The sequence below is a fragment of the Bufo bufo genome, chromosome 2, assembly GCF_905171765.1.
Source record: "Bufo bufo chromosome 2, aBufBuf1.1, whole genome shotgun sequence".
NCBI lineage: Eukaryota > Metazoa > Chordata > Amphibia > Anura > Bufonidae > Bufo > Bufo bufo.
Genome location: NC_053390.1, coordinates 810,282,336 through 810,299,267, shown reverse-complemented (window position 1 = coordinate 810,299,267; position 16,932 = coordinate 810,282,336). Strand labels below are relative to the sequence as shown.

At 44.5% G+C, this 16,932-nt stretch overlaps 1 protein-coding gene across 2 annotated transcripts in view; it reads right to left on the bottom strand.

Annotated features, from left to right (window-relative positions):
- The window catches only part of SLC4A11 (solute carrier family 4 member 11), a 135,517-nt gene that overhangs the window by 74,935 nt on the left and 43,650 nt on the right, over positions 1-16,932 (bottom strand). For both annotated transcript variants that reach the window (XM_040419333.1, XM_040419334.1), the window contains exon 2: positions 13,083-13,133. In XM_040419333.1, coding sequence (XP_040275267.1) covers positions 13,083-13,133 — 51 coding nt within the window. The remainder of the gene's footprint in view (positions 1-13,082; positions 13,134-16,932) is intronic.

Here is a 16,932-nt window from a genome sequence, read left to right as displayed (position 1 = left end):
TGGCACATGTATGGTACTAGCCTGAGGACAGCAGGTCTTTGAAACGCGTTTCAGTTGCACCAATAAAATATTCCATTTCTGTTATGCTGACAATACCTATGGAAGGTCATAACTAATGCACCAGTCCGTACCAAACAGCCGCCGTCACTGGGACGACACCGCCGCCGCTTATCACTATGCAGCAAAAAAAGAGGAGGAACAACTTAGGGCCATCACACCAAGTCGTTTTCCATCTCTCACTGCATTATTAAAGGGGTTATCTGATAAATGTGAGTTCATCAAAAAAGCCCAAAAAGAAAAAAATAATGAACTGCTATTTTACACCGATTCCACACAAAAAAGATGATAATTACCCTTACAGGTAATCTGGTCTCCCATAGCCTCCACAACGGCACTACTAGGAGAATAAGTATTGGGGGGGGGGTGGACTTCTTTCCAAACAACAAATCCTGGTTAGACTTGAAATTAAGCTCATAATGTCTAAAGAAGGTCATCAGATTGGATAATGTGGCGGCCCTATAGATCTGATCTACTGACGCTGCTCCACTTTCAGCCCAAGAAGTGGACATGGCCCTTGTTGAATGCGCTTTTAGTCCAGCCGAAGAATTGCCAGTTTATTCCAACGTGCGATCAAAGCCTTGAAGGCTACTAGTCCTCTGTTTTCCCCCTGAAACTGGACTAACAGACGGTCAGATCTTCTAAATTTCCTTTGTGGTATCAAGATAGGCCAGAAGACATCTTCTTACGTCCAGACAATAAAAAATTTTCTCTTGTTCCGAAGATGGAGAGGAACAGAAGGATGGTAGAGTAAATTCTTGCTGACAATGGAATCTGGAGAAGACCTTGGGAAGGAAAGCTGGGGAATGTTTTTAAATTATCCTATCATCTAGGACAGCAAGTGATTTGCAAGAAAAAAGCCTGAATGTCACCAACTCTCCTAGCCACGTGATGGCAATAAGAAAGGTAGTTTTCAATGCTAATAACCTAAGGGAAATGTCCGACAGGAATTCGAATGGCAGCGCAGTAAGGGCAGAAAGGCCCCATAGTTTTAATAAGAGCTGTTCAACCTCCAAGCCGTTAGATGATGCTGTGGAACGTTTGGATAGAAGGACGGACCCTGATGGAGAAGGTCTGGTATGGAGTGTAGAGTCCAGTATACCCCTGATAAGCAGGGGGAACCAAGATCTTTTCAACCAGGAAGGGGCGATCAGTATTACCTGGGTCCCCTCACCATTGTCTTCATCAAAGTTTTTGATATTAGAGAAAACAGGGGGAATGAATAGAGAAGGTCCTTGCACGATGGTAGTGAGAGGGCATCTGTTTGGTCCAGACCTTCCTGGGGGCTGATAGAAAATAATTTCTTGTTAATTTTTGTTCTGTCTGGTGGCGAAAAGATCCACAATCAGGAACCCCCATCTCTCTGAAATCTGATTGAAGATCTTTGTATTGAGGGACCACTTTCCCTCCCCGAGGGTCTCACCATGCAAAAATTGTCTCTGACACTGCAGCTAGGGTCCCACTCCTCGTTCCCCCCCATGGTGATTTAGGTATGCCACTGTTGTTGCATTGTCGGAGTAAACTTTTACATGATGACCCCTGTATCACGTCTGATTTGGCAGGTAACAGACGTGCGGCGCAGAGGGGAGGGGAGTACCCTACCACTAGGGAGAGGGAGGAGTGGTGACCCCTAACTCACCTAGCACTGGCACCTGGCTGCCCTGACGTCCCTAGACGGGCTGCTAACCCGTACGCCGATCACGTGCCTCGTCCCTGGCTTACCCTGAAATAAGCCCTAGGTAGTGAATAGGGTGGCGGGAGCATTAGTCCTCACCACTGACACCTAGGGCAGTGGTGGCGAACCTATGGCACGGGTGCCAGAGGCGGCACTCAGAGCCCTCTTTGTGGGCACCCGCACCCTGGAAAAAGTCTATGCCTTAGACTCTTCCTGCCATTCATCAGCACAAGACGTACTATGAACAGCCCAGGCAGAGCACTGAATGCAGGCAGGCTATTATAACTAAATGATAAAGTACATGGAAGATATACTATACTGTACTGTAGTACTCGGGGTAAATTGCCATGTTGGCACTTTGCAAAAAATAAAAGGGTTTTGGGTTTCAGTTTCGAGACTCAGTCTCTAAAAGGTTCATTATCATTGCCCTAGGGTATCAACGGGGAAAGGACAAACAACACAAACAATCCCCAAAGGGAGACAGATCCAACAGCTCCAGCTCCAACAGCTCCACAGCAACTCCAACTCCACCAGAGGTCAGAATAGAAGATCTGGAAAGAAGGCCTATATCTGGCAACAAGGGAAGCAGAAAGGGAGAATATATAGTAGCTGAAAGGAAAAGCCACAGATTCCTAAATGGGACAAAAAGGATCGCAAACCCAAGCAGGAAAACCTGGACTGGAATCTATTCTCATCATCAAGTCATGGAGCGATCTCTTAAGAAACAGAGCGCGTAGGCACCCGCTGCAACCTTCTGACCTCAGGCACAACAGGGTCAGCGATCGGTCGTGACACCCTCGTGACACACCGATTATGTGGTGCAGGCTTCCGATGCTTTTTAGAACTGAAGATAACTCTCTGATGACTTCAGGTTCCTGGAAACATGGTGTGTAGTGTATGGGCCTCCCACCCTTTGCTGCTTTCATCGGTGGTGACTGTGATCTGATTTTCTGGACGCCACTGGACTCCTGTCTGTAAATGTTCTTTTAGCATCCACCAAATGAGTGATCTTTTCACTTGAGCGGGAATTTTTACTTTCTTTTCCAAAGAACCCTGCTGTTTGTCCCATATTGAGAGAAGGAAGGATTGTAGTATTCTTGTGTGGGCCTGATCCCGTCTCACCGAGGGAATAGTTGATGTAAGAAGGTTCAACATATGCATGATCTCTCTTATTGAGGCCGTCTTCCTGGAACGAAATTATATTATGGCGTTCATTAATGTCCTCTGTTTCTCTTGGGGAAGAAAGGAAGAGAGACGGTGAGAATCCAGGAGAACCCCCCAAAAATCTTCTGTTGGCTAGGAACTAGGTCTGACTTTTTGAGATTGATTAGCCAGCCTAGAGAAGATAACAGACCCTTCCACTATTTTGAGGTGAGATATGAGGTTCTGGGCAGAGTCTGTAGCAATCAGAAGGTCGTCCAGATAAGGGATTATCAGGATCCCCTTCAGATGAAGAAATCCAACTATATCCGCCATGACCTTCGTGAAAATCTGAGATGCACTGGAGAGACCGATTGGAAGGGCCCTGTATTGAAAATGGCAGAGAACATCCTTTATGTGAATAGGAAACTTCAGGAATTTTGGACAATCTTTGTGAACTGGTACATGGTAATAGGCGTCTGCTAGATCAAGCGTTACCATGTAATAGTCCCGGGTCAGGAGATTTATTGCAGATTTTATTGACCCCATCTTGAATTTTTTATAACAGATGAAGCAGTTCAGAATTTTTAACTTGATGATGGCTCTGAATGCCCCATTAGTTTTTTTTACAGCCCCCAGTAAGTTCCCAAGTCAGTCTTCTTCCCTCACCTGGCAACTCTGAATACAGTTCCGAGTCAGTCTCCTTCCACCTCTGACAGTCATATAGTCCTCAGTAAGTTGCCCTGCAGCCAATTTTACTAGGGAGTCATAAGCCATGAAAATAAAAAGTACTTTCTCCCAAGTCAGTCCACAGAAGCAGTCTTCCCAGGTTTGCCATACACTGCATGCTACCGCACACGCTCCGGAGCTGCGCCAAGCAATTAGTATAGATTAATAACAACAACATTAAATTATAAATCTGTTATAAATAATTAATATAAAAATTTATCAAACTGCAAGAAAATCCGCCACGTCCGAGTTTGTGCCCCCCCCCCCCCCCCCCCACCTCCCCTTGCAGGCTATATTCCTTTCCCTCCACAATCCCCATTATCTCCTATTCAATTTAATTCTCGTTAACGCAACCCGTAATCAAATTAATCGAGCGCCACGGATCTCCGATCCTCATCTGAAGCGTGCAGTCATTAAAAGAGAGATTTTAAATCATATTCAGTAACGAGACCCTTATTTGCAAACTAGAGCGTCATCCTCTAATGAGTGAGGCCATCAAAAGAGCAGGTGGGGCGCAATTAGTGCAAACAGCGCGGCATGTGGGCCAAGTATGGCCTACAAACAGAGGAAAACGGCAGATACGAGCACTTTGAAGGTAAGTCTCACAGCGTAGGAGGAATTCCCAGCTGTAGGTTCAATGCTTGAAAGAACTGACAAATCTGCTCTGAAAAATACATCTATTTTCTATACATTTTTTTTTCTTAAAATTGAATATTTTATCCATCTATTCTCATTATTAGCCCGGTAGTGTCAAGAATTATTTTATTGAAAGTTAGCGGGACCTGAATTCTCTAACCTCGGCGATCAGCTGCCGCCAGCCATACATTTCTTCTGCAGTGGCCACTACAGGAGAAATGAAGTATTACGTGGCAGACATTCCACTATGTAATAAACGGACTGGCCAGAGAGAGAACTATTCTTCGAGAACAGCCTATAAAGAGGGGTCCAGAATGGATGATCCCACTTCTATAATGTCCATATAGTGGTTTCCCACCATGCTCTGGAAGAGTACTGGTATGTAAGACAGGTTACTGCTGGCTTGTAGACTTCCGAAAAACCCCTAGAAATTAATTAATTTAATGTTGCACAAATAAGAAAAGTTACATAACAGATTAGTGGTGCTATGTACAGCGCCCTGGTTTATTCCCATTGCCAGACTTCAAAAGGAATGTGAAGAACTGAACAGGTTGTCCTCTGAGGGTGAGGCTTATTGCTAGGCCTCCGTCTAACCTTTAGGCCACTTGCCAACATGGTTGTGTTGATAATTACAAAGAACGTCAACTGCTCCTGGGTGAACTAGTGGTGGCTTTACATCTCTTGTGCTGCCACCTGGCACTGTGCACAAGTCTTTGGAAACACAATCTAGAACACTTTTCGTGCAGAGATTTCTTCCACGGGGAGTGCATTGTGTTATGTAATGTTTACCACAAAGCGAGATCATAACAGGACTAGCTGTGTGCTTTCTCTAGGTCATGTCTGGACACAGGCAGTAGGGTGCGCGGCGCCGACACCTGAAGACGAACGTGTTCCTGACTGTTCTGGAGGAAGCCCTTGGGAAAAGTTATTGAGGAATTTATGGAATGAGAATACAAACAACACAAACAGCTGTAATGCGGAGAGCATGCCTCCAGAAACGTGCAACTTGTCAGGACCATTAATAACGCAAAACCTCTCATATGGGATTTGTTTTCACGACCATCTGCTTGGCGAGGTCTTATGATGAATGTGACCAGAGAGTGGGTCGTTCTGCACCAAAACTGCAAATCCAAAACACAATATGAACAGGACTATCAACCGATGGCCATCTCTGCCACCAACTCCGTAAAGATGAATGCTCAGATCAGACAATAGGGAAAAATAATTGACCCGATGCATCATCAGGCTGCACTGGTCTCCACATGAACAAGGGATTGGACTGTTTTTATGCTGCCCCTATACCCAATATGTTGTATTCCACTTAATCAGAATCAAATGGTATGGACTGCAGCTTACGACTACAGTTGCAGTCAAAATTATTCAAGCCCCTGAACAGAATTCATCATGAGAGCATACATTCGCAAATCAGGGGTTGTCTCAAGCACATTAAGAGCTTCATTAGTTGCTTCAAGTGTGCTTGAGATAAAACATGTCAAATAGCTGGGCTCGCTAGAGGTTTGTTGACTATGATGTTTAATGGCACGTTAGAAACATTAACCAAGTCAAGAGAGTGATCCAAACACTTCAGAGAAAAGGATACAGAAGGATAGCAAGGGTGCTGAATGTTGCTTGAGATATGGTTGGGAGCATAGTTCACAAGTTCAATTAGCTACACTACCTAGACGTGGCAGAACAAGAAAGCCATCACCAGATGCCACCAGATTCCTGAGGAGGCAGCTTCTCAAAGACCCTTGAGTCTTTGAAAAAGACCTGCAGAAGGTTTTGGTGGCAGCAGGCACTGAGGTTTTAGCTTTTACAGTAAAGTGCATACTAAACATTGAAGGTCTCTATACCCAAACCCAAAGACGTTCGCCTCTACTGACCCAAAAGCGCAAGAAAAATCTGCTCCAATAGGCTCAAAACTGTAGAGTAATTTTTCAGGCCCATGGATCAGTGGTATGTCTGGAGGAGGAAGAATGAAGAATACGTTGAAAAGAACACCCTACTTACGGTAAAGTATGGCTTGGAGATACCCTTGGGCTACTTTGCTTCCTCTGACCCTAGAAACCTGAAGCGTGTGGAGGGTCATATCTACAGTGCTATTGGACCTTCCAACAAGACATTGATCCCGAGCATACCTCAAAATCCTGAAAGATCCTGGAGTGACCGTCACAATAGCCTGACTTGAACCCTATAGAAAATCTTTGGAGCAATAGAGAGGGGCATCCTTGCATTGGCTGACAATTTCCCATTTAGTATGGAAGCTGAGAGCCTCATTAGGACCCCTTTACATAAACACCCCAATCGCAGCAAACAAGGCAACCCAACCTAGAGGTCATGGGAAGTGAGGAGGGTAATGAACAATCAATGGGTCTAGCTATACCAAGATGGGCAGGAACGCACTTCATACTGACTTTTGCACTGTACTTCCCACTGCACTCCACAAAAACGTATCAATTAGTGCCCATCCACCAAAACGGTACGGGCCCTTTAAAAACGAGCAGACACACTTGGCAGATAAATAAGGCTAGGACACCACAGATGCCTTTGCATAATATCTCAGACTAAGAATAAATATAAAGGTAGCACCTGTGCCGATGAGAGGCCCAACCTGCTGGAGACAGATGTACTGTGAAGTAGGAGTCGTAGTTTTTATCTCTGGCTGGACATGAGCCAAATTTAAGGGTGGCCGCACCCACGTGCAACCCAGTGCTTACTACTCTTACACAGCAATTACTGATGGAAATGCACTTTACTCCATTTAATAATCTGCAAATCAAGACGGTGTCTTAAAAGCCAAGCCTGAGGCTTCCTGAGCTGTGAGACACTGGAGCTAGAATTTACAGGGAAATACTCATAATGTACAAGAGATGTCTGTCTTGTAAGACTTCAAGGGCACTTGGAGAACTGGCATACCTGCCAAACAGACAGACAATACATTGGCTATGGGCCACACCAATGACACCACCTTCAGCAGGATTATCAGATTATCAGATGATCTCAATGCATATTAATTTGCTTGGTAGCGACAATTAAACACAATTTTTGGGTCACAGCCAAAACTGCTCCAGCCAAACAGCAGGCCATCTTACATCAGCCAAACATGCCGATTTCACAGGGTCCATATAAAAATCCAACGTGTATAACGGACCTCCAGACTGTCAGTAGAAATAAGGATCAGGAAGTTGGATTTCAACACGTCCAATTCTTTGGTTGTGTGGAAGATAAGAGGGCTGTCTGGCATTGGCTTACCTCCCATTCAAGACATGTGCTCGGCCTGCCTAAGGGTAGGATCCCACACCGGCCACGGACCATGACAAATTTTCCCACGTCAGACTCCAGCCTTTATCATGGAAGTTCCTCCTCAAGAAGAGAACTTTCTTAAAGAGGTTTTCTGAGACTTTAATACTGATGATCTATCCTCTGGATAGGTCATCAGTATCTGACCGGTTGAGGTACGATACCCGGGACCCCCACCAAAACAGCTGTTTCAGAAGGTAGTGGCTCTCAAAGTAGCACTGTGGCCTTCTCTCAGCTTTTCCTAGGCCAGGCACGTTCATCGGTCACGTGGCCTAGGAGGATCTCAGCCCCATAGAAGTGAACGGGGCTGAGCTGCGATACCAAGACACTATACAATGTACGGCGCTGTGCTTTGTGATCTGAGAGAACGCTGCGGCGCTCACAGGAGAAGTCTCGGAAAACCCCTTAGACAGTGACTCCATTATACCCTAATACTGGACCATTGAACACACCTTTATGGATTGCTCTGGTTACAGAGAGGACAACACACAATATAAGCACGTGACAGTCCTAAGGTACCCAATAGGGTATTCAGACTGGGCAGACTACAGACTAAGAACGGTTTGCGTTTGGCTTTGAGGTGGAATTTGGGGGGGGGGGGAGAACAGATGATGACCACTGAGCAACCAGCACATCGCCCTAATTCAAGTGGATACCTAAGGGCTCTCACCAGACATTTCCCTGCGGTGGTAATCTCCAACGTCAAAGGCCATTCCTTTGTTGCCATTAACAGGCAAGTAGACTTGTGCATGAAAGCAAAAGGACTGACGTCCAGGGGTGCACCTAGCCTTTCTGCTGCCCGAGACGAAAACTGAAATGGCGCGCCCCCACTGCCAATTTGTTAACCTAACCTCTTCGCCACAATGAAAGCGTTCATTGCCCATGGCCTTTCCGCTGCCCCCCTCTTGCCCCTACCTGGTGCTGCCTGAGGCGACCGCCTCACCTGGCCTCATTGGTGGTGCACCCCTGCCTACGTCAATATGGTGGGCCAAATTTTAGAAACAGGACCAGTAAAGAAAACAGGTGCTCCAGAGTTGGGAGGACAAAATCCATTATTGCGTGACTGCTGCTCTTTAAAGGGGTTCTCCACTTTGTACAGTCCTGCTTGTAAGGTTTCCTGGACAATAACCTGATCACAAAGTGTCCTCCTGCTGAAACCCCCAAAGATCAGCAGTAATCTGTGGGTAAACAAAGCAATATAAGAGTTCAATTTTCCTACAGCACCACCACAGGGGGAATTAATCATTATACAGTGCCCATTTATATGGGCACACGACCGGACAGGTACCCCTTAACAAAAAACGGTGTTCGTAACCAAAGTCCTCTCTGGCCAAAAGATGAGGATCATGAACACAGAACCCCCCCCCCCCTCAGTATTAGCTCAGGATTCCCTTATGGGGTGTACAATGGGTTTCCTAAAGTGAACATCCTATTAAAAGACACCCCACCAGGTCAGCATGCAATGCCACATTTTAACAGCAGTGGCCACATCTAGACGTGGCTTTCCTTGAAAGGAACAACCTAGGCTTCATTTTAAAAAAGGAATAATTTTCATTAAAAAAAACCTAAAATAGAGGCTCCTTTAGGGTACCAGCCTTTTTGCAGATGATAGTTTACACATAAAACTGTTGTGCAGTACGGGAACATGGCGGAGATGACAAAGTGTACCAACCCTTAAAGGGGTTTTCCCCAGGAGGAAAATATTGATGACCCAGATGCTGGATAGGTCATCAATATCTGATCCGTGGGGGTCCGACAACCGGCACCCCCACTGACTAGCTGCTCGAAGAGGCGACAACACTCCAATGAGCGATGCTCCCTCCACACAGCTTATCAGGCAAAGTAGTGTACAATTATAGCTCAACCCCATTCACTTTAACCTCCAAACTGCCCCAGTCCAGCTCCAGCAGTGGGAAAAGTAGCTAACTGGAGGGGGGAGGGCTGATTTAGATGCTGCTATCTCCTGAATGGTAGCAGCTAGAAACATGCAACTGGTCTTGTTTGAAAGCTGACATTCCAAGCTTCCAAAATGTCAGCAATACAGGTGAAACTTGAAAAATTAAAAGGTGAAACTAATATATGAGACAGACTTATTACATGCAAAGCGAGATTTTTCAAGCCTTTATTTGTTATAATTTGGATGATTATGGCTTACAGCTTATGAAAACCCCAAAGTCACAATCTCAGGTACCCTTTGCTCAGGGGGTATGGATTAATCATCTGACTAGAGTGTGACACTATGAGCCTAGAATATTGAACCTTTTCACTATATTCTAATTTTAAGTTGCAATAATGGCACTCCTTTTAATTTGTATTACTGAAATAAATGAACTTTTGCACGATATTCAAATTTTTCGAGTTTCACCTGTATGTTCAGTACAGGGGAAGATATCATTGATAGAAATCTGGATTCTGTGAATGCAGCTGAAAGTGAAAGTAAAAACAGGTTTTACCAGTGATTATTCCTGACTTGATTTCTAACAGTGATTTCTCCTCTGTTGCATTTTATGAAAGCCTGGACTGTCAGCTTTCAAACAAGACCAGTTGCATGTTTCTAGCTGCTACCATTCAGGAGATAGCAGCATCTAAAGCAGCTCTCCCCCCTCCAGTTAGTGACTTTTCCCACTGCCTGAGCTGGACTTGGGCAAAACAGTCAGGGTACTTTAACACTTGCGGCAGAGGATTCCGGCAGGCAGTTCCGTCGCAGCAACTGCCTGCTGGATCTGTCAAAATGTATGCAAACTGATGGCATTTGTCAGACGGATCAGGATCTTGATCCATCTGACAAATGCATTGAAATGCCCGATCTGTCTCTCCGGTGTCATCTGGAAAAACAGATCCGGCATTTATTTTTTTCACAATTTCTGCCTGATCCGGCATTAATGCATGTCAATGGGAAAAATGCTGGATCCGGCATTCCGGCAAGTGTTCCGGAATTTTGGCTGGAGATAATAACGCAGCATGCTGCAGTATTATCTCTGTCCTGAAAAGGCAAAAAGACTGAACTGAAGACATCCTGAACGGATTGCTCTCCATTCAGAATGCATGGGGATAAAACTGATCAGTTCTTTTCCGGTATTGAGTCCCTAGGACGGAACCCCTAGGAAGAATAACGCTAGTGTGAAAGTATCCTTAGGTGGTTAAAGAAGCACTCCCAAAAAAATGTTTAGTCTCTGAAGTGTTAGAAAGGTGCATGATGTAAACTTTAGTGAAGGTAGTTTTCTTACCAATGACTGTACTTGTGAGTTATAACCTCCCTTCTGATCCTCAGCTGTGTCATGTGACCAACACCCAGACTTTCCAAATAACACAGCATCTAATGTGTGGACAGGAGGTCAGTTTCTCTATGTATTCCTATGGAAGCCTCAATGTTAGTATCATACGAATGTAGTAACTGACTTCCTGTTCTGCGTCAGTTGGAGTGGCAGGTCACATGACACAGCTGAGGATCAGAAGAGAGGTTATAACTCACAAATACAGTCACTGGTAAGAAGATTACCTTCATTACAATTTACAGCATGTACCTTCCTAACAGGTCAGAGGATATAAATATTTGTGGGAGTTCTAGTTTAATGAGACTGGTCATGTACACAACAATTGTGATGCCTCTTGCCTAGAAAAAGGCCATGGTGCCCACTAAGTGACTTTCTGTCTTGGTGACCACCATGTGATTGCATATCACTCTATGTACTATAGTAGTCACTAAAGGTGGAAACTGTCTGCCATACATTACACTGCATCTCTAAACTACAAAGACTTGTCTCACACACAGGAAGGATCAGGAGATGGCACCAAGGATTCTGCAGTTTCAGGATGAAGGCAATTAAGACAAGTTTAGGTAAATTTTAAAGAGCTCAACTTGAGGCTATAAAGAAAAAAGTGATCAATGATCAAACAAATTAATTGGCGCTCGTTTTAAAAAGCCTTTTACATAGGACCATCCGCATGTGTAAAAGGGCCCTTCCTTAAGGCCCATGTACCAAGGGGTCCTTGGGAGGTGGCTTTAAAAAAAACACTAATCAGGCTACCATACACGTCAGAGAAGATTCAGTGGTCACCACCAGGGCTGGTCGGTGCATGCTGGTCGGACCAGGAAATCCTGGTGTGTGCCATTATACTGGTTCCCTCTCTTTATACAGGGTCATGTTAGTATATCACTAAATCAGCTACGCTTTTCCTCGATCCTCGAAGTGCAGCCATTCCGCTTCTCTAGGAACATCACTGAGAAGAGACACGTTTAAAAGGTAGGTGCACAAATTAAATTTTCTTGTGTTTAATGCACCTCATAAGACAGGCGGTCATGGGCTTTGATCTCCACTTAGATGATGGATGTGCTGAAAAACACTGCAGTTATCTACAATTAGGGCAAAGCTAAAACACTTTAAAACCAGTTCAGTCAACTGGGGGGGGGGGGACGGGGGGGGGGGGACTTTCCTTCCATTCACTCTCTATTCATATGAATGGCCGGCTTGGGCAGAAAGTCGCCCAGACTCCAAGGAGGAAAATCCAGTCTTTTTGATTCTGGAGCAGGTTAAACTAGTCACACGACATGGCTGAAATGAAGGAGTTCTCCAGGGTTACATATTGATGACCTATCCTCAGGATAGGTCATCAATATGCGATAAATGGGGGTATAACTTCAGTGACCTCCGCTGATCAGCTGTATATAGAGACCGTGGTCCTCAGTGAGTGCTTAGGCCTATTCCTAGGCCATGTGATGCCACGTTCATCGGTCACATTCAAGGGAATGGGGATGAGCAGCAATACCAAACACAGCCGCTATACAATGCACTGCGCCATGGCCTCCGCAAACAGCTGATCCTGAGGATAGATCATCAATATGTAAATCCTGGAGAACCACTTTAAGTTCCATAGAGACTTCTACTCTAGTCCCATCCAAAGTTATGTTTAGAATTCTATTTTTCACTTAAGCTGCTAAAGCTTAGTGGGGTTTTCTTGGATTTATATATTGATGTCTAATCTTCGGGTGGGCATGGGTCCAACACTGGGCACACTAGCAGAACAGCCGAGCGCCGCTTTCTCTTCAAACAGCTGATCGGCGGGGTTACCGGGAGTCAATCCCCCGCCGATTTGATATTAATGACCAATCCTGAGGATAGGTCATCAATAGAAAAAATGTATATCTTCCTGCTGTGTCGGTGTTTGTACAGGGCACTCTCTGCCACAGTGAAGTATTGTGGGCCATGTGGTGGGGGATAAACTTCTAATGGCTTTGGTTCATGTAGACAAACCTCTAACCACACACCATAACAGGGCAAATGGGTGTCATGGGTGAGGGTCCCTTCCTGTAAGAGCGGTGTCCAGCCTGGTGGGCTCAAGACATCCTTGTATTATACAACTCAAAGGTCTTCTGAATGGCTGCTCTGCAATACTTAATTCCTGGCTGGTAGCAACTTTCCCACTCGCTTCAAATTGAAGAACCAGCACGTTATGGTGGCAGCAGCTCTTGGTGTGACTAAAGGATCAGTATTTGCAAAGTTCTCTCATTATTATACATAGATATCAGAACAGAATAAAGACTCACCAGTCTCTTCAAAGAAGTATCCATTCCTGGACATCGCTGCCGGAGGACTCTCTGCAGAAAGAAGGAGAACACGGTTAATCAATGTTCAGATCTGTAGAGAGATACATACAGGCAGAAGCAAAGACCACCAAGCCCTTATCTTGTTTCCCCCATGTTGGAAATATAAAAAGTTCTTATACAGTGATCCTTCAGAAAGTGGGACCCAAGGTGAACAAGACTCTCGACATCAGCAAGCACTTCACAAGGAAAACCAGTACAAATAGGAGTTAGTCCTTGGTGTGTCAATTAACTTGAATTAACAACAGCTCTGCCATATTCTACAGCCATAAAACTAAGGCTCGAAACCCCTTTAGAGAAAAATGATGCATAGTCAATTGAGAGGACTGAGAGGGAAGTTGGTCCCCGACATTAAAACTTATGAACCCCTTATCAATCCCATTGGTTCCTTTTTTCGGGGACTGTCTACAGGCTATTGAACAACCCCAATCACAAGTGAAGGGGTAGAATGCTTGGCCAAGCTCTTCCTGAAGAAACCACTAGTGGTTTCATAAACGTCTGGGATGATGGGTCAGAAGCGCTCAGCCAAACAACGTGATCTGAGTTTTGTTCAGTGGTTCCATTGCTTGTTGAATGAAGGATCAGATTCGCTCAAAAACAAACCGTGTACTCCTCAAATGTGTTCAGAGTTGGTCTTTGGCTCGTACACCACTAAAGGAAAGGACCTTGGTCTCTTTGTTCTAGTGGTTGGTGGGATTAGCTCGACTAGACCTTCACCAACCAAAACTTTGGACATGTCAGAAGTTTCACTAACATTTTAAGAAGTGTTGTAATTGGCCAAAGGGCCATATTTTGCCTCTCGATGACCATGCAATAGTTTGAATGCAGTAGCAAATTCGCAGGTACGTTCTCCCATCCTGGTCTAATCACACAAACACAAGATGTCATTATAATATCCATCAAACACAACCTTCTATTCATACTACAGTCACCACCATGGCTAACGGCTGAATTTTTACACAACAGGCGCTCGTCTTTTCCCTATGGAGGGTAGAGAACATGCATACATACATCAACTTTAGAGGGGTGATAATAGGGCAAAATGAGTGTCCCATAGTCCCCACTCAACCAAGTCCCTATCCAACATGGAACTTTAAAAGGACATCCAGAATGCAAATGATGTTACTAGGCTAAAGAGTAGTATCTCACAATAGATACTACATTTATAATTGTTATCCTTGGTTATAGGCTAGTAAATCTGCCCTAAGACATGAGACAATTGCTAAAATCAAGATTCCCCTCCACAATGTATCTTAAGATCTTCACCGGTACGGATATCATCCAGAAGTACTGTTTTATGAGCCGTCTGCCATCCATCTCATCACCAGATCAGATCTCAAGTCCATAACCAGCTGAGGGTTCAATTGATAAACTACACAAGTGCACAGAGAGGTTGGCCAGTTCTGACACGTGCCTCACTCCAATGACCAGCCCCGAAAGACACTGGGCATGATTTCATAAAAGTGCTCTTCACATCCAACAACCTCACCACAAGCCACTTGTTAGGAAGCCAAAAAAAGCAAATCCACCGAGTTATAGGCATAAATACACAATAACCCTTCACTGGCCTCCTGCAAAACCAGACGCAGTGCCATAGCATCACAGCAGAAAGAAGAAGTACTCACAGGCCTAAAAAACAACGCGGAAATACATGATATAAGATCACATATCAACTCTAAATACAAATCACCAGTAAATGTCATTACATGGCCAGGGTCATAGCTAAGCTTTCATTCTCTACACTTATTCAGAAAATTTTTTTTCTCCAATATGAAAGCGTTTGTAGCATGTGGGAGCACTGGCAAGGGAGCCTATCAACTTACCAAACAGCTGTGACGTCACTGACATGTTTCCATTTTTTCACTAGAAAATCCAAGATGTCCTCAACATGCTCCTATTCATTCTCCACTAACACTGCTGGACTAGTCCTGATCATTCATTAGGAAGCTCTACAAAAACCTGTGACATCATCAACAAATCCCTCTCTATTCACTAGGGAGCAGACTTCTGACATCACCTGTACTCCTCTATCCACTCGGTAAGAAGCTATGACATTACCTGTGCTCCTCTATCCACTCAGTAAGAAGCTATGAAATCACCTGTACTCCTCTATCCACTCAGTAAGAAGCTATGAAATCACCTGTACTCCTCTATCCACTCAGTAAGAAGCTATGACATCACCTGTACTCCTCTGTCCACTCAGTAAGAAGCTATGACATCACCTGTACTCCTCTATCCACTCGGTAAGAAGCTATGACATCACCTGTGCTCCTCTATCCACTTGGTAAGAAGCTATGACATCATCTGTACTCCTCTGTCCACTCAGTAAGAAGCTATGACATCACCTGTGCACCTCTACCTACTCAGTAAGAAGCTATGACATCACCTGTGCACCTCTACCTACTCAGTAAGAAGCTATGACATCACCTGTGCACCTCTACCTACTCAGTAAGAAGCTATGACATCACCTGTGCACCTCTACCTACTCAGTAAGTAGCTATGACATCACCTGTGCACCTCTACCTACTCAGTAAGAAGCTATGACATCACCTGTGCTCCTCTATCCACTCAGTTGGAAGCTATGACATCACCTGTACTCCTCTATCCACTCAGTAAGAAGCTATGACATCACCTGTGCACCTCTACCTACTCAGTAGGAAGCTATGACATCACCTGTGCACCTCTACCTACTCAGTAAGAAGCTATGACATCACCTGTGCTCCTCTAACCACTCAGTAAGAAGCTATGACATCACCTGTGCTCCTCTATCCACTCAGTTGGAAGCTATGACGTCACCTGTACTCCTCTATCCACTCAGTAGGAAGCTATGACATCACCTGTGCAAATTCTTTCCATTTCATAGGAAGTTATGACATCACATGTGCTGATCTATCCAATCACCTAAGCTAATCTATCCACTTTAGTACAAAACTATGACATGACCAGTGCTCATCCATCCATTTTAGTAGGACGCCATAACATTATCTTTGCTCATCTATGCACTTAGTGGGAACCTATGATATCGCTGCCATAATATTCCTTTACTACACGGTTATGCCAAAAGCTATTAAGCTATGACATCACATATATACAATTATACATTCACAAAGTAGCTATGACATAGCCCTGGAAGAATTTGTAACCTGTATGGCTTATAATGCAGGTATTTTCGTACTATCCGCCATACCAGGCTTTGTGGCACATGAAGTGCCATACTAGTCAGCCTGGTTGACTTTCTAGGGCAAGGCTCGTATTCGGCTCGAATCCTGTTCACGGTCTCTTCCAAAGTCTTTGGACGGCCTGGACTTTTCCCATATCAAACAGGCAATGGTTTCATATCATATAGAATAAGATGTCCTATGAATAGAAATGAGAACTCAAATCCCAAACATCAGTGAAAACCCAGGCACAAAGCTAAAAATGAGAAACCAAAAAGGAAGGGAACTCTCAGCTAATGGCTAGTTCTCTGACTCAACAAATCTTATATTTTAGAAAAAAAATCACCCACCCTAAACTAGACATAAACTGAGGCCCATGGATAGCAACCGAACTAGTAAATCAAATGTGGCCGTCCATCATATTGGTCGTCAGCCAGGGGCACAACAACGGTTGGGATGGGTCTTAATTTTTTTGTGTTTTCCCCTTTAATACCGAAGCAAATAAAAAATAAAAATAAAAAAAAAGAGATCATCTCTGACCAGCCATTTATTCTCCAGAAGCAAATCTCCAGAAAACATAGGCGAGATGCGGCCCGAACAACTACCTCTGGAAGAAACGGCAAATCTTCTGTAGA